General features: G+C 45.2%; 1 protein-coding gene across 1 annotated transcript; it reads right to left on the bottom strand.

Moving 5' to 3' along the window:
• Positions 1-681: 681 nt before the first annotated feature.
• On the bottom strand, positions 682-22,217 carry LOC108902081 (insulin receptor substrate 2-B). The gene is made up of 2 exons (XM_018703797.2): positions 17,598-22,217; positions 682-6,330 (listed from the first exon to the last, which is right to left on the bottom strand). The coding sequence occupies exons 1-2, from the start codon at positions 21,841-21,843 to the stop codon at positions 6,326-6,328; spliced, it is 4,251 nt and encodes a 1,416-aa protein (XP_018559313.1). The 5' UTR covers positions 21,844-22,217; the 3' UTR covers positions 682-6,325.
• Between the last annotated feature and the right edge of the window lie 850 nt (positions 22,218-23,067).

Genomic DNA, 23,067 nt, shown 5'->3' with positions numbered 1-23,067 from the left:
TAGTAATATAAAGTAATGTCTCTGGTTAATCAAAAAGGATCTTATTCTTTAATAAAAAGCTCTACATCTGTAGGAATCCTATCCTAACAATCTGAGACTGAACCTGAGACTAACAAGTACAGTTTGGACTGGGTAAACTAGGTAAAATGTTTGTAACAAGAAGGCATCTCTTCTGGTGCCACACTCTGGGATATGCAACACTTTTTCACACAACATTTCGTAAGGAATTAATTTTAATCTGAGCATGAACAGTAGTGTAGGGGTCCTGAAAAGATTTACAATTCAAAGAGCTAACACCATGGATGCATCATTGTCATTTTGGCCTGAGAGTGTGCTCCATAAACTAGGCAGCAGTCTTTGGTTTAGAAATGTGGTCTCATTGTGGGGCTGTAGACCAGGAGGTTATTAAGGACATAAGGATTTATCATCATCCTTCTTACTGACGTCACTATGCTGAGTGCACTTTTTGGACAGTAATCAGTGAGGTTTAGAAAGAATGAGGGTTATCAGGGGAATTTCTCAACCTGCAGGAGAACCACGAGTTCTTTCAGTGTGACTAAACAATGAGACTCTGATGATGTCAAAAACTCTCATTGACTGGAAGTCTACTTGTGTAATATTTGTATGATAAACTCTGCAAAGGTAGATTAAACAAAGAAAAGACAGTGGAGACCGCAGCGGTTACATGAACACATTTTTATTGCAATAGCTCTATCGAAAGCAAAAAAGTTTTGATAAATATAAACACTATGCCGATGCTCAAATCGCCTCTGAGTACCCCTCCTACCCCCCTTTCCCTCCACAAGGAAAAAAAAGAGAGAAAGAAAGAGAAGAAAATAAAACAAAAACAAAAAAAGGAGGGGGAGGAGCACCTTGCAAGGCGCCGATCATAACATGAAAAAAGCGACAACTTGAGTTTTCCTTATTTACAGAAGGATTTCCATTTCCACCACAGTTTTCTCTTTTTTTTAAACTCTTTTTCTTCTTTTTCGTATATAGGACGTACGTCGCTGAAAAATAATGCACATACGAAGGATACACACCTCCACAGTATTTTTTTTAACTCTTTCTCTTTCCTGTAAAGCTAATAAACAACAGCATTCAACTCGGAAAATAAGAACACAGGTAGCAGGGTAGAGTGGGATTTGCTTTTTGTTTTTCTTTTTCGCCCCACCTCCGCCGAAATCCTCCAGTTTCGGAAGAATTCGGAGGGGGAGGGGAAAAATCGGACCTGCGTCTGATAGCAGGGCAATGAACGTCATCTTCATCGTCATCCTCATCGGTACGGTTGCCATCGACAGCATTTCCAACTGTTAACTGTACTACACAGCAGCAAATAAACTGTAATATAGTTACAAAAAAATAAACATTAGGCAGAGGTTGTAACCCACTTCTTTATACAAATAACTGCAAAATGCCTATGTACTCTTAAAAAAAATACTACCCTTGTATCGCTTTGTTTTCAGAGAAACAAGGTTGCCCCGATACAACAAAACAACCAAAAATAAGATGATTATTTTCCCTCTGTAAACTAGAATACAAAATAAATCAAAAGATTAGAGGAAAAAGGAAACAAAAGTTTGCATAATGATGCAGTACCCTAAGTCTTCTCTGCGAGGATTATATATATTTTTATATATATATATATATATATATATTACGTAGGTCTAATTTCTTTCTCATTTCTCCACCCCTAACAAGAAAAAATTCCTAACAGCTGATTTTCAACATCAGAATCGGTAACATCGAGGACAGGTTTGAGGTTGGATTGTTGCCAAAATAAACACAGATTCTGTGTAAGTTCATTCAGATATGACGAAGAATTAAACGGGGTAAAGTTCAACATGAAGGCGATCAGACATGAACGACATACATCCACTTTTGAGTTGCGCTTCAAATAAATTAAGGGGGGATTCTTCCCAAAAAAAAAAAAAAATTTCCTCCCAAAATCTAGCTCTACCTTGTTTTTTTTTTTTTTTTTTGCTATAGCGTTAAAAACCCAAAAGCAACACGTCGCTGTAGCGTAATAATAAGTACACAAAACATTTTCCAAACATAAGAAACAAAAACATTTTCTCTCGTTGTCTCGGACCGCTGCAGCCTAATACCTTTCTTATATTCAATTCTTTGCTTCAAAAGGGGACGAGGGGGCAAATGAAAATATCTCAAATTGTTCATGATGTACATATAAGATACGTCACAGGCTTAAAATCTTTAAACAGCATTTTGTGGATATTCACTTTTAAATCAGACCATTTAAAACATGGGTCTGCTGAGGAGGAGGGTTAGCTTAATTATCCGAATCCTCCAGAGGGAGACCAGGAGGGTAAAAGGGGGTTTCTCCGGTTTCCGATCTCTTCTGTTTCTGCACCGACGTTGTATTAACCGCCACAGACGGGAAAACACAAGCTTTCGTTACCTCTTATCCATCTGACGTAACTAACATCTCTCTGAAAAACAGCTTTTTCTTTTCTGTTTGGCTCTGTCATCACTGCAATCTGAAGAAAAAACAGGGAGACTGAGGGACGGGGTGAGGATGTTTCGGAGAACCTCGTGTTTGTCCAGAAAGCTTCTCATAATGTTTGTTCATGAGTCAATTTTCAAAGTGATCAATTAGCGGAGATGCCCTGATGCGCTAAACTCCAACCATCTGGTGATCCAAGTCAAGAAAAACAGCAGTAGAATATCCAGGTTTCACTGCTTTACATTACTGTAAACTGAATCTCTTTGGAATTTGGACCATTGATCAAAGACATCACAGTTTTCTGGCTTTGTTTTAGATTCATCGCAATAAATCATATAGCGAATTTTCAATACTGACAATAACTGTAACCATGGGAATCATGGCATTAGAATCACCTCGTAAATAGCTTTGTATGGTTACAATATAACCAAAAAGCATAAGAAGCTTCTCTAAATGTGAGAAACAAATGGGTTTAACCTGCGATATCTGTTTAGCCAAGTGGTGAAATATACAACAAATAATGAAGTTTCAGCAACAAAAAGACCTTGAGTGAAACTTCCACATTTCCTTAAGTCCAGAAAGATTTTTTTTAATCTTGTGCACACACAAAATATAACTATCGTGCAGGGAAGATGAGAACAGGGCACAACATATGAAGATAAAATATCTTTAAGGACTTAGTGGCCTCTGTTGAAATGAGCAGTTGATTTATAACACTGAAAACTCAGTTGTGAATCTTTAGGTTGACTTTGGATGTCTGCACGTTGTATCTTCACAGTTTCGTCTATGTTCAGTCACGATGCAGCATTTAAACTGAACACAGCTCAAGAACGAGCAACTGAAAATGTGTTTCAGTGAATGGGGAGAACCAGATGTGCAGAGTTCACTGCATCAAGCGAGCCAACAGCTAACTGACCTTCACTTTGAGATCATTTCCTGCAGTCAGTCAAACGTCCGACAGCGAGACAAAAACCTGTCCATGCTGCTCTCAAAATGGGTTACATCTGACGTTAACAATTAATTTAGAGATACCTCCGCTCCATCCATCCCTCCCTCCTTCCTTTCCGTCCCTGCTGTGCGGACGCTACGAGGACGACAATGACGCATCCCACACAAAAGCGCAGTGAGAGTGACAGGCCTTTATCCCTCCAAACAAATTAAAAACAACACAAAAAGAGTGGGCTGATTTTAAAAAGAAAAAGAAAAAAGGAAGGAAAAATCAGAAACAGGGTGAAGATAGCATTAGATGAGTGAATACTGAACAAAAAAAAAAGAAATTCTGTGGGCTACGTTAACTGTCAGTCTTTGTGTTTGAGGACATTTCTCTCTTTGCTGTGTGGGTAATAGTCATGGGAGAGTAGCGCGAGTAGAAATGCTAAATACAGGCGTATCAGTCTGTTAAAGTGTGAGAGTGAAGGGGCAGCAAGCTCCGGCTAAGACTGTGATTGATGTGGGTGTTCACTGCCTGTCCAAATGTGTGTGTGTGTGTGTGTGTGTGTGTGTGTGTGAGGTTGTAACAGGGCAAGTATGTCCAGCGCGCTGCACCTGGGGCTGGAGCTCAGGTTACTGGAAACCTCTTTACGTCACCCAGAGCCAATGACGAACACCCCAGCATGCATACGTGTGTGTGTGTGTGTGTGTGAGTGTGTGAGAGAGAGTGAAAAATCCCAGACGTCATCAAGAGCCGCTGACAAAGAGCCGAAAACGGCGGCATGGACGAGTTGTCCTCGCCTAAATATGGCTGCATGTCTACTCTGTGTGCACGTATGTGTTATGAGAGCAGGTATGGGAGACACCACATAACAGTGGCATGTCTTCATGAAGTGTGTGTGTGTGTGTGTGTGTGTGCGCATACATGCCACTGCCTCCAAAGTACAGTATACGGTTCACTTGCAGAGATTTCATGTGCATTAGGCTTGTGTTTGCATCCCAGTGTCAATGCCTGTACTTTGTGCTTTAACCTTTCACAGCGTCGTGTGTGTGTGTGTGTGTGTGTGTGTGTGTGTGTGTGTGTGTGTGTGTGTGTGTGTGTGGGCGCCACTCTCCCGCACTAACCTGAACTGTGCTACGGACCGTATGAGGTAAAACTGAAAATGTAAAACATCTAGAACACCTGCGTCGGTTTACTCAACAGTTCCTTGTGCGGAGTTAAGATGAGCCGACGCAGCGGCAGCAGGGCGGGAAAACAACTTTTTTTTCCATCCACCGGCCACAGCAGCCGAGTTTCCAAAACCTCTACAAGCTACTTACTTCTGAATGTTTCTATAAGGGAACAGCTTGATGTTTTAGGAGAGCTGGTTAGCTTAGCTTAGCATTAAGAGCGGAAAAAAGAAAACAGCTAGCATGGCTGTGCCTGAATACAACAAAAGCTGCCTACCAGCACCTCTAAAGCTCATTAAACATTTCATTTGTTGCTGTACAGTAACCTAAGTGTAAAGCTGTTTTATGGAGGGATGGATGTCAACAAGACTCCAGGAAACAGTCTGGCACATATTTCCTTGCAAACGTTCTCTGAAGGGATTCAAAATTCATTTAGAGGCGCTGGTCTGCAGATATTGTTTGATTCAGACAGAGGCAGGCTAGCCATTTCCCCTTTTGTGCTACGCTAAGCTAACGAGCATCTGTAGCTTCCTATTTTAGCATATTTTGCTAATACATAGAGTGGTACCAATCTCATCTAACTCTAAGCAAGTAAGAAAGTGTTTTTCCTAAAATACTGAACTATTCCTTTAAAGTTTGATGTGTTTTTCTGTGAAGTAGCACGTAAAGGAGACAGAATTAAGACAAAACTTTCCAGCATTCGACTGGTGGCCGGCGTTATTCCCCCGCCCTGCTGAGTACCATCTGCGTCACAAAAGCAAACAACGAAATGTCGCTGGAAATTTTGTACCTATTGCAACAAATAAATAATATGTGCTACAGAATATGAGGAGAGTAATGCTTTAAGGTTTTTTTCCCCCCACTGAATTAGTACACTGTGATAAACCCATACTGGCGCAGCACCGTGGCTCCGTTTCCCAGCTGTGTATGGAACTGGCCCAGTGAGGCAGTGTGTCGCTGAGGTGCGAATGCCACGAACGTTGCCGGTACTGTGCCATACCTGATGCGGGAACACGCACGGTACTTGTGCAATGCCACTTTTCGACTCTGAAGCTAAAATGGATCCAGCCACGAGCTTTTATCATTTAAGGGGTAATCCGTTCAAAAAAATATACATTTTCTACCACAACTTTGTCCACAATTTAATAACTATACGGTACCGTATTGAGGATGGATTATGCATGGGGATTAAAAAAAATTAATGATAATAAAAGATAAAAATTAATATTTAAGTTCAATGCAACGTAAACATTTCCAAGTCTGTACCATAATGCCTTTGCTTAGTATTCCAGCCTCCCTTTTTAATACCGTATGGAGAAGCAGAACCATCTGATAATTAGACTATTTACGGTTCTGTTGACGCCCCCTCAGTCAAAGTTCACTGACCGCTGTCTGTTGAATAAGTCTGTTTAACACAAGGGGGAAAAGCAGCACACACTGGCAGCATCGATTGTGAGGGGGGGAATTATTAAAAAGAAAAACAAAAACAAAAACAGGACAAGATATGTATATAAAACGCAAGAAAAATAAAAGATGAAATACACTTAAAAAAAAAAAAAAACTGCAAGCGTTTTTGTCATCTGTTGTGTTGTTGTTTTCTGCATCCAGAAGGGAGTGGCTTCTCAGTCGGGGTGAAGGTCGGAGGTCACCGGCGCGGGAGGCCAAAGGTCACAGGCAGAGTCGTGTGCCCCGAGCAGAGAGATGATGATGATGAGGAGGAGGAGACGGAGGAGGAGGGTGGGGAATCTCTGTCGTCCTCGCTCAGTCTGAAGAGACAGAAAGAGAGACAGAGGTCGTAAAGCAGGTGATCCATCTTCAAAAGCCTTCAGCGCAAACATGAAAACACAAACAGCAGCTAGACCCTGGTTAATATGTGCTTTCTGACACAGACACTGATATTTGATAATGTAAGAAGTGACTGTGGCACTGTCTGAGTGCAGGTGTGCAAAGGTCATTCTCCTGTACATAAGAATTTTTGGCAAAAATTTCTAAGATTTGATAGTTAAGGGACGACTCCAGGATTTTTTAAAAACGTATTTTCCCGTGTTTTGGGGTGTAAATGATTGGTAGGATTATGGATAGGCAGCGCGAATTTTTACATCCCTTACTCACATAAAAGTGACACACAATAACACAAACTAACTAACAGATTGAGGCAGCGTTATTCCAGCAGTTACTGTGTTATGAAAGGTAAAATCACTGTTTTTGTCAATGGAGTCTGGCAGTGATATATAGTGATGTTTCAGACGAAAGTCAGACGAATGTAGATCTGTGTCTGAAATGTCCTAAAATACTCACTATACAACGTACTTACTTAGAATTTAAGTAACAACATCTCTCTTCTGGTCCCACATGCAGGGATACATAACATTTTCAATGTTTTCTGACATTTTATAACTGTGAAAATAATCGACTCATTCATAGATAATGAAAATAATCATAAGCTGCAGCAGTAAAAATAAAAAGCTTTCATAAAAATGACAGCTACTGTGGCCAATGGGGAAAAAAAAGTTGTTTTTTATTTGCCTGATGTGACCCACACACACACACACACACACACACACACACAAAGGAGCTGGAATGCGGCTGGTTCGCTGACAGTGGTTTTGGACTGACAATATTAGTTGTTTTTGGACATTTTGAAGCCTAGTGGTGCTGACTAATTTTGACTGGAATCTGTCTGGCTTTGGGCTCAGGCCTTTCAAACGCTGCTGCAAGGGGATGAAAACCTCTCCTCCCAAGTTTGGGGATTATTTTGAGGGGTGACCAGGTTCTCCATGGGCCGGGAGAATTGTGAAAACTTTATCACAGCCCACTGGTTCATCACAAAAATCCAAAAAAGGAGGTTTTTAAAAATCCTGACGCATGGGTATACGTGGAAGATATAAGGTTTTCCCACCTGACAGCTGTGTGTGAGTCAACAGCAACCACAAACTACACTCATAAATGACTTTGTCTACAATTGCAGCCACTTTGGCACAAACAAAATCCCCTTTCTTAAAGGTTATTTAACACAGCAATAGTATGTGAGTGGGTGAAATTATAGAGTCAAGCCACAGGTTCCCTGGCAGCAATAAATACTTACAGTCACAGTGAAATCTGGAGTATTTTGGCTTTTGTACAACACATACTGAGGTACATTCACTGTGTCAAAGCTTTTCAAAGAAGCAGCACAGATGTAAGACATCTCTGACCGAGTGGGCGGCTCAGCTGTTTTTAAAAAAAACCTGTTTGTCTGGTAAATAAGTGAGCGTGGCCGGTGAACTTTGGATTCAACTTGCTTCCAGCAGACACACACACACACACACACACACACACACACATAAAAACCCTGCTATCGTGGCTGGGCCCAGGCTGTCAGGTCGGCTGTTTTGGTGCGGCCCAGCGGCCCCGAATGACCCTAGCGATGGCCGCCGTCCAGCTGGGTTATTCCACTGAGAGCAAGGCTTTGTCTGACACAACAATGTGAGCAGCACGCCACAATACAGATGCTTTGACAGGGGGCACTGCAGGAATGCTGCTCCTCTGTTTGTTAGCCACGGGGATAGAGGGAGAGATGAACGGACGGACTGATAGAAAGACGGGAGTACACGGAGAAGAGGAGTAACAGCGCACAGACTCAGCACAGCCTAAACACAATCTGGTCCAACCACATTATAGACAAAGAAAAAAACATCCACCACCGGACAACTGCTGCAAACACTCAAGAGTAAACTTCAGACAGTAACAAAGCAGCAGATTATTATTTGTGCACGGAGAGGCAGACATTAACTAAATACAGACTGAGAAACCACAACCTGGACATTGACACTGGTGGACAAACCTGGCAACCGAGAGAAAACAGATTCATTCCTGCCAACAGCAAGAAGCAGAGGCAGAGCAACACACTTCCTGCTAGGCCTAAAACCAACAGTTATTTTCGTAACTGATTATTCAGCCGATTATTTTCCAGATGATTGGATTACTTGTTTAGGCTACAAAACATCAGAAAACAGTCAAACACGCCCGTCACAGTCTCTCAAAGCCCGAGATGATGTAATTAAATGCCTTGTTTTATATTGAACACATAATAATGTCAGGCTCTCACTCCGTACACCTCCAACATGTCATTAAACATCACAAAATCTAGTAGTGATGTATCACGTACAAGCTTTAGGTTGTATATACGGGGGATTAAGGTTGTCACGGCACTAAAATTTCAAACTCGATACCAAAAAAAATACTCAGTACTTGATACCATTTTTGATACCACAGGGACAAAATAAATAAATATAAACCAGCAACAATAGCTAGTTATTTTCGCTGTTTTTGGGCAACACAGAAAAGGACAACAGAAACATGAAGATGTGGGCTCTTAGCAGGGTGTTTCTGGCTCATCTATTTTCATTTATTTATTATTTATATTTATTTAGTTATATCATTATTTTAATTCGCCTTAGCTGGGCAGCACAGAAAAGGACTGTGCTAGCTTATGGGGCTCCTGCGCTATCGTTCATTGGGTGACCTCTGGGGAAATATAAAAATAAAAATGACTAACTGATTTATCGTTTTTCCCTGTGTTAACAGAAAACAAAAATGAAAACGCACTAGTTTTTCTTTGTTTTAAGATTTAATTGTTCCAAAATAAAAATCGGGAAAAGGGTCGTCATCTGTTTTCCATTTTTCCACTCGAAAATGATTGATTGGCTGTTACGTAAACGGACCTGAAAGTCAGACCAAAATATCATTTTATTTATCATTTATCTTTTTTTAAACGCAGGCTATCTGAGGACAGTGGCTCTGAAAAATGAGCGGGGAAACAGGATGACAATACCCCCGAGGGGTCACTGAATAGTTTGGGAAAAAGTCGCCAGATCTCAGAACAGTTGAACACCTATGAGAGATTTCAGACTGCTCCATCCATTCAGTAGAGCTGCAGAGACTTGGAGAATCAATGCCAAGGAGCGCTGAAGCTCTTCTGGCTGCACATGGCAACCCAACACCTTACTAAGAAACTTTATGTAGGTTTTTCCTTTAATTTGTCACCCGTCTGTGTATATGTACGCAGCGTACTAATGTGCAAACCAGTTGTCTTTATTTTTCTTACAGTCTGAATCGTTATACTTACACTGTAAACAACAAGCTTTGGCAAAACTGCACTTAATTATGGTCATGACAGTAACGCAGACTTGAATTTGAATTTGTGTGTGTGTGTGTGCGACAGACTGAGAGAGAGAGAGAGAGAGAGAGAGAGAGAGAGAGAGAGAGAGAGAGAGAGAGATAGATAGATAGAGAGAGAGAGAGAGAGAGAGAGTAGTCTGAGGTCTCTGGGTTTCTCTGCAGTCCAGGCGTGGACTTTGATCAAAACAACGCTCTTAGGACATGGGCCCGACTGACCTGAACTGACCTCGGTTAAACACACACACACACACACTCTCTCTCTCTCTCTCTCTCTCTCTCTCACACACACACACACACACACACACACACAAATACATAGACACACTCGCCACAAAATCGGGTTATAAAAACACCATTTGCCAAACACCTGCATTAGCTAACAGCTTGTTGTGTCATTGCAACACAGGCAGGTGTTCGGAGCCGTGACCGTCTCTCTCTCTCTCTCTCTCTCTCTCTCTCGTTCAGTCTGCCCTCGCTGACCAGCTACCCATCTCTCTCTCTCTCCCTCTGTGTCCCTAAACCCCATTCATCCAGCTGGGACAACAGATGAAAGGCATCATGGGAGTGAACAGCGAGCGTAACGTGTTGACCTGACACGGGCTGGCGTGGCAGCTGGGGCGACGGGCTTTTAAGTGCAGATCCAGGAACGAGAGAGGTCGGGAATTCGATCGGGGCGCTCGACTTCCTCCTCAAAGACATGAATCGCCGCTTCTAAACAGTTTTGAGCTTTATAAAAACACACGATTCTGGGTTTGAGTTTCCTCGAGCTAGTGGATGGGCGTGGGACTTGTTTTGATCTTTTTCCTTTCCACCCTAAGAAGTACAATCAGCAAGAATCTGAAAAAGCTGAATCCAGACAGGCCGGCAGAAATATGACCTAAAATCTGAGATAAACGACCACTTTTACCTCTGTAACAATAAATGCAACAATCATTTTCTTTAAGCATCAGTGAATTTATTTCCTTTTTTCCAGACCTTTGAACTGCTGCTCACATCTCATTTCTTTCTAGTGATTCAAACAGGTCTGGTGTTGTAATTGGCAGCATTTTCCAGTGTTGGAAAAACATTCAATCAAAGCTTTATAGACGGGATTAAGAGCGGAGCAGGAAAAACAGCGATAAAAAATAGCCACAAGTGTTGATGAGAGTGATGCAGATATACAGGTTGTTGCAAGCAGACCTGCATAAAAACAACCCACCATCAAAAACAAACATGGCTAACGTTAACGCAGTGTACAGAGGCTGAAAAGTTAAAGAAACTAGTTTTACATACATGCACACTAATGTCTTTCTCGTGTTCATGAATATTTCATCTGATTTTGAAAACATTTCATGACAGATTTATTAGATATATTGCATAGCCAATAATTAAAAGGGAATAATATATATTATAATGCACCTAAACTACAAGTTAATTATATATATTAATTTTTAACTTCAAGAAATTTTAAATTTGCTTTATTTTTAATACTTTTTGTAAATATTAGCGATCACTTTCAAGTTGAGATATTTTTTGTCGCAGAATTCCGATCTTTTCAAAATGTATACAACCTCTGAGAGTAGATATAAGGAAGATTTAACAATTTAACAATTTGCAAAAGACTAAAAAGTAAACCAAAATTCCTGCCAAAATAAAACGTCCCTGAAGAAACGAGGAGGAACTTATGACATCCATAACTTTATGGACACTCATCGTGTTTTGTTCAAACTGTGGATGTCAAAGAGCTGGGAGACGACTGCAGTTGAAAAGATGAACACAGGTTTGTGTGTTAAAACTCCTGACGCACACACAGAGCTGCTCTCAAATGCACATTTTGCTCACACATTCAGGCTTTGTCCAATAAAGTTATCTAACGTCACATTCCAGTAAGTCGAGGGGTACTCTAGTAAAAAAAATCCTGCTTTATCATTACCGTGTGTCTGAGGGGAGGCGCCGAGACACAGACAGAAAACACACAAAAAAAGAAAGACAAGGAGAAGAAGAGAACCAGAGAAAAGCAAGAAACACAAAGGTGGAAGAGACGTAAAGAAGAAGTCGGAGCTTCTGCATGTTTGAAACAGGAGCCTGGCTGATTGAGTAATACTCTGGACCACCTATGAAATCTACACTTAGAGGAACTAAGAACTGAGAGAGACATAGCTGACAGTGTTTAGGCTCATTTATTACTGATGAGACACAACATTTCCCTTTGAGTAAGCACTGCAGGAAGTTAAGACACACAGCTTTTTGGTCACTGCACGAATTGACAAAGTCATGCTCATGCAGCACTAAAAGAGAGGAGACTGATTTCTAGCTTTAACGCCTTTCTGTGGAGAATAACCATCTAAACAGGACTGCAATTTAGGATTATTTTTAATTTTCTTGATTAATCAATGTGTTGTTTGACATCTTTAAATGTCCTGGTTCGTCTGATAAACCGTCTAAAACCCTTAAACATTCAGTCTACAGTGATATAAAACTCTGAAAATGGTTGCAAATTAATTTTCCATCCATCAAATCAAAGTTTCAGCTCTGCTGCAAACTCAACTGCTGGTAACAAATTCCTTTTAATCCCTTAATTCTTCAGAGAAGTTACCAAACACCCTAACCTTCCCTGAAAGACCTCAAACGGGAGCTCAAACCTGAAATTTAAAACTCTGGGAAACACCTCCTTAACGTCTGTAATACTCCAAGAATTCATTGACCAATGGGAAACCCAGCCGGCAGCAACACGCCCAAGGTTAGGGGTTCAATTCTCTGTTTAGCTCAACGGACACCAACACTGCCTGGTTTATAGATTCCCATGCTTCTCAGTGTGGGCCACCCATGCTATAAGCACATCTAGCATGTCAGTGGTTTGAATTAAAGGTGCTCATCACACAGCGCAGGTTATTTTAAGGTTATTTATTTGCTAAATGGACGCTGAAACGGGCAGTGCAGGAAAAACTTCAGCCTCTGGGGGGCTTTCAGAGAGCCACAAATACTTTCCTGTGACAGTCAGAATGGGCTGCTTCAAATCAAACTTGCTTTGTGTGCATGCGCGATGGTTAATAATTCTAACATCTGTGGGCGAACATATCGGCCTATTTAAGAGAGAGAGACCTCTACATGCAGCGCACACACACTCGGAGCAAAAAGGGGGGTCCTGTTACGAGCAGCGCATGCCTCAGATCAGCCCATAAATTCATGTCAGTCTGGAAATAGACCTGTAAATATAGAAGGGCCTGGTCGCGGAGGTGGGAACGAGAGAGGGAAAGGGCAGCCTCGTACCATCTCCGCTCTCTGCCTGATAACCCTGCCTCACACTCTGCCTAACCCTTTACCACCTCATATCCACTTGGCTGGGACACGGAGGAGGGGAGGGAGGGAGGGGGGGAGAAAAGGGCAGGTTCCCACCGCTGTCACTTGCATCTAAAAAAACTCCTCGCTGTTCTGTTCAACCACCACTTCCTCTCCTGAACCAGCTTATACGTCCACCTGACCAAATGAGACCCAGATAACCCTGCAGACAAAAACACCGTGCAGCAGAAATCTCTTTTATTATCTCACGACGAAACATGTCTGAGGGAAGGAACGTCTGAGAGGCTGGTGTGAAAATAAAGAATATAAAAAAAACAGAGCAGACATCACCGTCTGAGTCACCGTCTCTATGATAAGAAAAGCCTGCGGCGGAGAGACATTACACACACATTAAATGTGCATGTACACAGAAACATGGTGCCCTTCCAAACTCTTACTCACAGTCTCTTTCAAAACAAGTAAAAACATAGAAATCCTTAAACCAAAGCAGGAAGCACCTGTAGCTCGCCAAACAGCAACATGTGTCCGTTACTGCAAATATCTGATCATTAAAGCTCGACTGCAACCAGTGATTATTACCTCCACCAAGCAGGTTACATTTCCACCTGTGTCTGATTGTTTGTTTGTTTATTTGTCAGCAAGATTGCACAAAATCTACTGATAAGAGCCAGACAGACGTGTGGGATTGTTTGGCCTTTGGCGAAGTCCCATCCCAGTTTTCGTTATCGATCACTGTCAGCTACTTTTACACCGAATCTCTTAAGTCACGTTGTCTTAAAAACATTGGTAAACAGTTAAAAAGTCTCATCACAGAGTCGGAGAAACCCAGGTTAACTCCATATGAATCATTCTGAGAAGCAGGAGAAGCAGAAAATGCTCAGTATGTTCTCTTTATCAGTCACTTAACCTAACCTTTAGAGCTGAAACAATCAGCCAATATGGTGGCTAATACTGTTACGCTCGTCTTGACGAACATGCAGAGACAACGCACTGACTAAAACAAGGAAAATGAACACACCACCTTTTTCTGGGAAATGCAACAGGTATTTTTCTGCATGTTTTGACAATTGTTTGACAAGACAATTTATGGATTATTCACAGAAATCATTAGTTGCAGCCCTAAAAAAAGCTTATTTTCTCAACCACAGTTAACTAAAGTTTTATTTAATATTTACAGCAACGTTGCACACACAACATTTTCCTTGACAGCTGGACAGAGAGCTCATCTCTCCCTGCCTCTCTCCTCCAGGTCAAGGATCCAGGTGTGCTTCTATCAGCTCAACACTGCAGCTGAGGTGAAGTGCATTCCTGAGTGATGATGATGCGTTTCCTCTCGGCCCCGCTGTGTGCCTTGACATGCCGCCGCCGCCGCCGCCGCAATTACAGCGCCACATCAAAGGCTGCCTGCCATGACTCAGTGCACACACACACACACACACACACACACCTACACACCTAGATGCAGAGCAAAGACTGTAAACACACCGACACACAGACTAAGACTGATCATGCTCCTGTACTCAAAGTGTGTGTGAGTGAGTATAGGTATGGATTCACGTTTCTGAATGTTACCTTGAACTGCATGAACCAACACTTCACACACACACACACACACATGCTGCACACAAATGTTTAATGAACCTGCTGGCAGCGGCTGAAAACAAAAGTACACACAGACAGACGGACAAACACACACAATAGGACGTGCTTGAGCGCTCTGAGTGTCAGTTGATCTCCTGTGCTAGCAGGCACACATTCAGCACTGTAGATTTACCACACACACACACACACACACAAGCTCTTTCATCTCCGTTCAGTGCCACGATAAACAAATGAGTCAGTCGGCGCAGAGAATCCTGACTCATGCTCATGCACACACACACAGAAGCAGAGAGAAAAGCGACAATTCGGGGGGAGGAAGCGAGGGAAAAGCGGCGAGGAGAGAACGAGTGGGTGAAAGAGAGAAGGAGATGATGAAAGAGGAAGTGAAAGGCTGAAAATGGAGTCAAAACATTCTCTTTTTCGTCCCCTTGTTCCTCGTACACGCCGTCTACGACACCGACTGCAGATCTAACCTCAGCACCGAGCATCAGTATCAGCCTTCCTCTCATGCACACACTCACCTGAGAACATCACAGCTGCCTTTAACACTGCTGTAAACTCAGGTCTTACTGCCTACAGGCGACATGTACACCTCCTGTATTTATACGTTTATGTCCATGCGAAAAGCAGAAACGTGAAGGGAAAAAGCAGAAACTGAGGCGTCTTAATGAAACACATGAAGAAATGAGGAAGTAAAGCTGGTGCCGAGCAATGACTCAGTATTACTACCAATCAACCTGAAGTGAAATCATGACGATAAAATCACACGCTGTTGTTCTACAAACTTCTCATGTCCAAACTAATGATTCAGAGCTCGTTTTGTTTCTGTTTTACACATATAAAGAGCTCGGACACTGGAGCCGAAATTATTCACTCAATAATCGATTAAGAAAATTAAAATGCACATGTGCTGATAATAGATTAACTGCCTGACCGTGTCACATATCATACTAAACTGAATGTTTCTGGGTATTGATATAATGACAATGGACAGCAGTGTTGTTTAGGGCTGCTGTGATTATTTTAAATCAACTATTATTAATCAAATATTGAGATTCCCACATCTCCCAGCCATTAATACAGTTAATAATTATTATTCGATAAGATAAAAAGAATTTGTGACTGTTTAATGATTTTGAAATCACTTTAGGTCATTTATCATGATCTTAGATATTTTAAACACTGTCCCCATGATAATAAACAAAAACAAAAAAAGGTTTAAAACAAATAAAGTGAGAAAAGCTAAATAAAGTTTTACAGTGCCTTCTGCACTGCTGGCTGATGCAGGGCTCAAAAACCCCTAGAATCCAGAGCACATCAGGAGCAGATTGAGTAAAATTACTTTAATGTGAAACACACCTCACACCTCACAATGCTGCCGATTCATCTGCGTTTAAGTTCTTGGAATCAGAGTTTTAGTGTTTAAAAGAAAGCATCCTTTTAAGTGTTTTCCGCTGTGCTAGCGATGGGCTACTCGTGACCAAATTTCCTCTTTGCTGACGTGGATTTGTTTGACAGAAGTCCGGATGAAATACTTTTGAAACGTTACACACCTTTTCAAAGTGTCTGACTGATGCATCACAAGCTCAAACAGCAACCACTGTAAATCACAGCGACAAAGTATTTACAGTTACTCAGCCTGGAATACAAGCAAGAGCCACTTTCCGTGTTCAGAGAGATTAAATTTCTGCTTTTGTCAATGGAGTCTGGTACTGATTTATAGCAACGTTTCTGGTTAAACAAATAGTATCTTGCTCTTTAATGAAAAGGTCTCTCTGTAGGAATCCTATCCATTATTTTATATCATAACAATCTGAGTCTGTCAGTGGCAAAGACAAGAACTTCAGTGGATGGACTTTGTTGCAGACAGTTGCTCACTGGATTATGTTGCAGTAGCAGTTTAGCAGATTAAAGATTTTTGTCCCTGTCAATCATTTACACCCAAAAACATGGGAAAATAAGTTTCAAAAACACCAGAGTCTTCCTTTAAAAGTCACCCTGGGTTCTGGGAACCTGATGGGTGTGAAATATATCTCCAGAATAATCAATAATGAAAGTAATCTTTAGTGGCAGCCCCTGTGAAGACTAGGAGCTTCACCAAACTGGCAGGTTACTGTTTCATGTGTTTTGCCATCATACTAACTGCTCCTGCTGGCGCTGGATTCTTCCATGTTTTGTATAAATAAGTAATTTTTTTTTTCCAAAGATGTACAAAAGCGTCTCAAGTGACAGCCTTGCAGCAGAGTTTAAACACACAAACACCCACACATTAGTACACTCTGCCTACAGTACATGCTGACACAAAGAAAACGGCGGCACATGCTCAGACAAGCACAGAGAGACACCACCAGCTACAAAGACAGGAAGCCAGGGCCTTTTTTGGGTGATTCAGTCCACACTTGACCTCAGATAAACCTCTGTTCATTCAGCAAGCTAATCGTCTACCAGTCTGCTGGCACACAACGCACACACAGACCTCAAGATGAACCGCATATTGGTGCCACTTCCTGTACCAGTACTGTTATAGCCGAGACTTCAGTTCCCTGGACAGATGCCTTCAAAGACAGCGGCTGGCTGCTCAACGCGCCTGAACGCAGCCTTGTCAAGATCAGAGAGACTTGATCCGAAATAGATTCACTAGAGGAGCTGCAAATTGATATAATGTGACTAATAATAGCAAACGGCACTTGGGGTTATTTTGGATTTCAGTGAAGAAAAAATATCCCTCACACTTATTCTCTTTTACTCGCACATAAAAGCTCATTCTCATGCACAAACACAAAGCAAGAAAATGTTTTTTTCCATACACTGGCTGGCTGCTGCGGCTGTGTAAAAGATTTTCCTGCCAAATACGATTATGAAAGGAGAAAAGAGCCTTTAAACAATGGCTGTCAGAGCAGGACAACAAAACTCAGCATCACAGAGCTGCGAGTGCCAATTTCCCACACACACACACACACATATATACAGGCGCACGCTCATATTAACTCACCCTTGGTTGTCGTGGTGACTCCATCAGATTTGGTGAAGTCTATACTGGCGTAGGCGCCGTTCTCTGGCAGAGGCACAGTCCCCACCACCGCCGTCGCCGCCACCACCGAGCTCCCGTTGCTGCTACCAGCTCCCGACGTCATGGCTCCCATATTACTCCCGTCCTCCCTCAGCTCCAAGGCAATGTAGTTCAGGCCGTTCTGGTAGCCCACAGACATGTTTCTGCACATTCTACCTGCTCCTGCCCCCGAGGAGGAGGAGGATGCTGAGGTCCCGGAGGCGGCGCCCACTTCCATGGCTCTTGCTGGAGCATGGTGAGCCGGCGAATCCCCTAGACCCTCCACAGACATCCACACACTGTCGAAAGATGCTGAGCTGGCCCATCTGGAAGCCTGACCCTCCGTTAGGTAAGACCCGTTGGGGGCTGCGGGGTTCGCCAGCGTCGGGTGGGTGGCTGAGGATGACGGGCCAAGTCCTCCTCCAGAGGGAGTTGAATTAGAGGAGGAGGTGGATGAGAATGTCTCCGAGCTGTGTCTCCTCCTGCCTTGGGGGTCAGCTCGAACCACCTTGGGCTCCAGCTGCTGCGTTGGCGCCCTACCTGGGCTCGACGGGGGGAGAGGAGGGGAAATGGACGAGGGGGAGGCGGAGGAGGCGTGGCTGTACCGTCCCTCTATTACACAGAGATGCTGCAGCATGGCCGTGGGGCTCGTTTGCGTCCTCTCACCTCTGCTGAGGTTAAAAGTCATGTCCGTATAGTCGTCCCCCATCGACCTCCAGTGACCTCCGGCGGGGACTCCAGGGGAGGCCAGAGCCGCAGGATTGCTCGCCAGGGGTCTGATGTAGCTAGGCGGGTTCCATGGGGCGACAAGGCTGGGCCTGGGTGACTGGTTCTTACCCAGACATCCAGCGCTGTCCTGCTGGTCTGCCTCTACCTCCACACTCATATAGTCCTGGTGCGTTTGGGGCTGTGGAGGGGAGCGACGGTGGTCACTGGATCCCAGGGAAGGCGCTTCATCTTGGGCAGAGAGAGGGTAGGCGGGGGGCTGTTGTTGGTGGGGGTAGTGATCTCCAAACTCAATGTTTATATACTCTCCAGGACTGGAGGGCCCTTCAGATGAGCTACCGGTGGCGGGGACCGAGGTGGAGGTGCTTGCAGACGCCGTGGAGGGCTCACTAACCCGCAGTGGGCCGTGGAAACTCCTTCTGCCTAAAGGGAGACGGTTGGGCCTCACGACGCGTCTGTCGGCCATCGCCGCAGTTGTATGATGCGCTCCATAAGGCGGGGGTGGATGAGAGGGAGTGGAGGTGCTACTTCCTCCCCCACCCCTTCTCTCTGGTGTTGACATTGAAGCTGTGGCAACTGATGAATAGACTGGCTTGGCAGGAGAACTCATAGGAACATACTCGCCATACTCTTTCTCATCCCTCTCTCTTGTCGGGGCTTTGTAGGAGCGAGGGAGGGAGAAATAAGGGCTGTAAGACTTTGGGGTGCTCTCAGGTGTTCCAGGTGTATAATACCCGCTGCTCCCTTCGTTTGAGAGCTTGCGCCCCCCGCTGCTGCTGTACGACATGTCCATGTATTCCCCATTCTCAGGTCTCTCTGCTATACTGTCACTCCCGCTTGCACCTGCCATACTGGAGCTACTGTGAGGGCTGGGGGAGGCCTGCACCGGGGAGGGGGAGCTGCCGCTGCCCCCTGGGAGCATCATCATGTAACCGTGGGAGTCTGTGGAGGATTGCGACTGGAGCTGCGGGTGGGCCGAGCGGGCACCCAAAGCCGGACTGTGAAACTGAGGGGAATGGGAGATGTGATGGGAGTAGGAGGTGGGTTGCATAGGCATGTAGTCGGGAGGAGTGTCCCGCGGTGACGCAGCCACGCCGCACATCATGGGCATGTAGCCGCTGTCTTCCTTGGCGGAGGAAGAGGAGGAGAGGGAAGGCCGCTCGCTGCCGGCTTCCGCCCTGGAGAGCGTGGAGGGGCGGCTCTGCTGGCTGTGCTCGGAGCACGAGCTGTAGTCAGAGCGGAGTGAGGAAGAGGAGGAGGACGGCCCGCCACGGAGCAGGCCACTGCCAAACGGTAACACAACATCTGACCCCTCGTCCAATGAGAAGTTGGTTTGGGTCATTTTCTGGTAAACTGCCACTCCAGAACCGCCGGTTGCGCCCCCAGCAGGCCTGGAGAAAGAGTGCGTCCTCCTCCTCAGCGACGACGACGAAGACAGGCGTTCGTCCTCTGTCGTTGATGTGCTCTCATCCCGTGGTGTGTCACCACCACTGTTGTTTCCAGACCCTGCACTGGTGCCGAAGACCTCCCGGTTCCAGCCCATGGCCATGTAGTCATTTAGACAGTTCTCCTCTCTGATTGGTGGGGTGTTGCCCAGGGAATCTGGCGTGTTACTGCGCACCCGGAAGTACCGGAAATCACCGGGGCTGGAGCCATACTCGTCTGAGGAGTTGAAGCCGCCGTCAGACGGGGAGCCGCATATCGAGGCGCTGGATGGGCGGGTGAGTGTGTCGGAGACGGAGCCGTGGCCGCTGCTGGAGGAGACGCTCACGGGACTGGTGGTGGAGGGGAAGTGGGAGACCGGGAGAGAGGCGGAGCGGGCGTGGTAGGTGGACGACGACCCCGGGATGGCTCTGACGTAGCGCCCACCGCCAGTGCTTGTGCCTGCATTTCCTGTGGCAACACCACTACTGCTGCTGCCTCCGCCGCCCTCCTGACGACCATGATGGGCCCGTGCTGAGTTAAGGTGGACCAGACTTCCTGTGGCGGAGCGGAATGGCCGGTTCATTGTTCCCTCCCCCTCACTGGATGTGCGGAAGCGGTAACCACTAGCCCCAGAGCTCTTGCTTGACGGCGGCGTGCCGACGACCGACTCCGTCCTCGACCGCCGCTGCAGCCCGGTCTGGCTTGGCGGCAGGTTGCCCAGGTGGCGCCGTGTCGTGATAAACGGCATGGGATTGGAGCCCGATGACTGGCTCTTGCTCCTGGGCCGAAACTCAGCAAAAGCTTTGAGGGCTTTCATCGTCTCCAGGATGGTCTCGTGCATGTTCTGGGCCACAACAGAGTCGTCCACCTGCATCCATATCTCCCCGGGCCCAATGGAGGAGGAGCGACCCACCTCGATGAAAAAGAAGCTTTCAGAGTGTCCACAACGCCTGATATTCATCAACTGAAGGTTAACACAGGGGGTTTCAGAGTTCAACTTGACGAGGTGAATGGTTTTAGTTGAGAGGCATAGCCGGTAAACACCTGTGAGGTTTTTAGTTTGACCCAGTCCTTTAGGTTTCACATTCACCTGCCACACCTCTTTGAACACAGTACCAGGGGTGACTGTACCATATCCATCATCTAAATCATCCGAATCCAAGTGCCCTTTTTTGCCCTCACTCATCAACTCGCTGACAGCTACGTACCAGTCCTCTTGCTCCTGCTCGTTTTCAGCCACAATGGCAAAGTACTCGTCCTTAGTATAAAGAGCAATGAGGTGTTTGTTTTTGGAATCCGCCCTTTTGTTTACCGTGAAGCACTGGTAGAGGTAAATAACCCTTTTCGGGGGAGAAGGGGCGACCGCTCCGCCGCTGGCGACGGCCGCGGCAGCAGAGCGCAGGCTGTTCCTGAATTTCTTCTCGCTGTCGTAGTACTCCAGGCGGCTCGGCCCGAGGTGGCTGGCAGCCCGGAGCACGAAAAACCTCTTGTGTCCGTGTTTTTGCTTTCTCAAATAGCCGCATTTGCGAATATCATCCACAACATCCGAGGTATTAGCGACGTTCACAGCCGCGTATACATGGCTGCTGCTGCTGCTGCTGCTGCTAGCGGCGGCGGCGGAGGAGGAAGCGGCTGGGTCCTCGGCCGTGTGTACCTGGCTGAGAGACGAGGAGGAGGCTTTCCTGCCCGGGGACTCTGCGATGTTTTCCCCGGAAAGATGCTGCTGTTGCTGCTGCTGCTGCTGCTGCGGAGCCAGCTGGTAGTGATGGTGCTGCTGTTGATCCTTTGGCGGGTGATGGTGGCCGGGGTGGTGATGGTGGAGGTGGTTGGAGGGCGGTAAATGTTGATGGAAACGAGAGCCGCCTCCTCCTCCTCCTCCTCCGCCGCCGCCGATATTAATTAACGGGGAAGGGGGTTCCCCGACCGAGCCGTCTCCGTTTGCGGTGGCGGCCGCAGATTTCGTCCCCACGTCCCTCTGCTGCGTCTCCACCATCAACATCGCTGCCTTGCCTTCCTGGTAATTCGTGAAATTTGCCATCAGAGAGTACAATCAAAGGTCACTTTACTAGCAAGCTAATCCGAGTGGACCTAGACCCCATTCTTGTTTTGGGAGACGAGCTCCCGAGTCCGGCTAGGCCAGCTAACGTTGACTCGCACGGCTCAGATTTGCAATCCTCACACACCGGCTTTGTTATTCCGCCAAGAAAACAAAACAAGCCCCTTTGCCCTTTCAGCGGCGAGGCGGGTATTCCAGTGCGGGCTCTTTTTTCACGAAATGAAGCCTACCGTGTGCAACATGACCACGCTCAGCCGTGTTTCTATAATCGGGAGGATCCGGCTAGCTCGGTTAGCAATCCGCTCGCTTCTCCGCCTGTACACATCTCTACGGGCCAGAGCACAAACAACACATGACCCTCTGCGTCACCGACCGAACGGGAGGAACAAAGAGTCAAACACGAGCTCCGATTGGCCCATCATTTTGAGCGACGTCCGCTGACAGGCGCCTGGACCAATCACGCCCGGATATTAGTGCTTTGCGTCAATAGCCCTTGACCAATCGCGCTGCGCAGAGTTTTACTGAAGTTAAAAATAGGCGGTGACTTTGCAGGGCATATCTGGAGTCTGTTGTTAGGTTTTCCAGCAACCGTTTAGACGTAGAAAACCGTTCCCAGACCTGCAGACAAGCCGAAGCGCCGCCCAGAGTCTTCTCCCTGTCGCTGTGGGCAGACACAAGACGTGGGTCAAGTTTTGCCTTTTTATTTTAGACCTCGTACTTTGTATTTAAGTTCAAATGTGAGGTATTTGTAGTTCGTACTGCAGCATGCTGCTTTATGCAACCACTCCTGGTAAATATTATACTTTATATGCCACCACATTTATCTGACAGCTACTCTGCTGATAAAGATTTTACATACAAAACATATAATGAGCTAACAAAATATGATGCACTGAGTACTTTTATTTGGGTATTTTAAGTAACTTCTTCACAAAGAGATGCAGTACTATGTGCTGCACAAAAGATTAAAAATACACAATAACAGGCAGATGCAAAACACAACACGAGTCAAATAAATAACTAACAAATAAAACTCTTAATTTGGTAAAATAAAGTTAAAGTTTGTCAGTAAAATGAAGTTTGAAAAAGTAGCTTTTAAGGGTTTTTCCAAAGCTGTAGACACGCGTCTTCTCAAATCTACTCATACGAGTAACAATAAACACGAGTTTTGCTTGTAATGCAGTATTTCTACGTAGTGCTACTGCT

This window comes from Lates calcarifer, linkage group LG14 (genome assembly GCF_001640805.2).
Source record: "Lates calcarifer isolate ASB-BC8 linkage group LG14, TLL_Latcal_v3, whole genome shotgun sequence".
Lineage (NCBI taxonomy): Eukaryota > Metazoa > Chordata > Actinopteri > Centropomidae > Lates > Lates calcarifer.
This window is presented reverse-complemented; position numbering and strand designations above follow the sequence as displayed.

Coding starts and splice junctions, on each gene's coding strand:
- LOC108902081 (XM_018703797.2), bottom strand. CDS start 21,843: ATGGCAAATTTCACGAATTACCAGGAAGGCAAGGCAGCGATGTTGATG.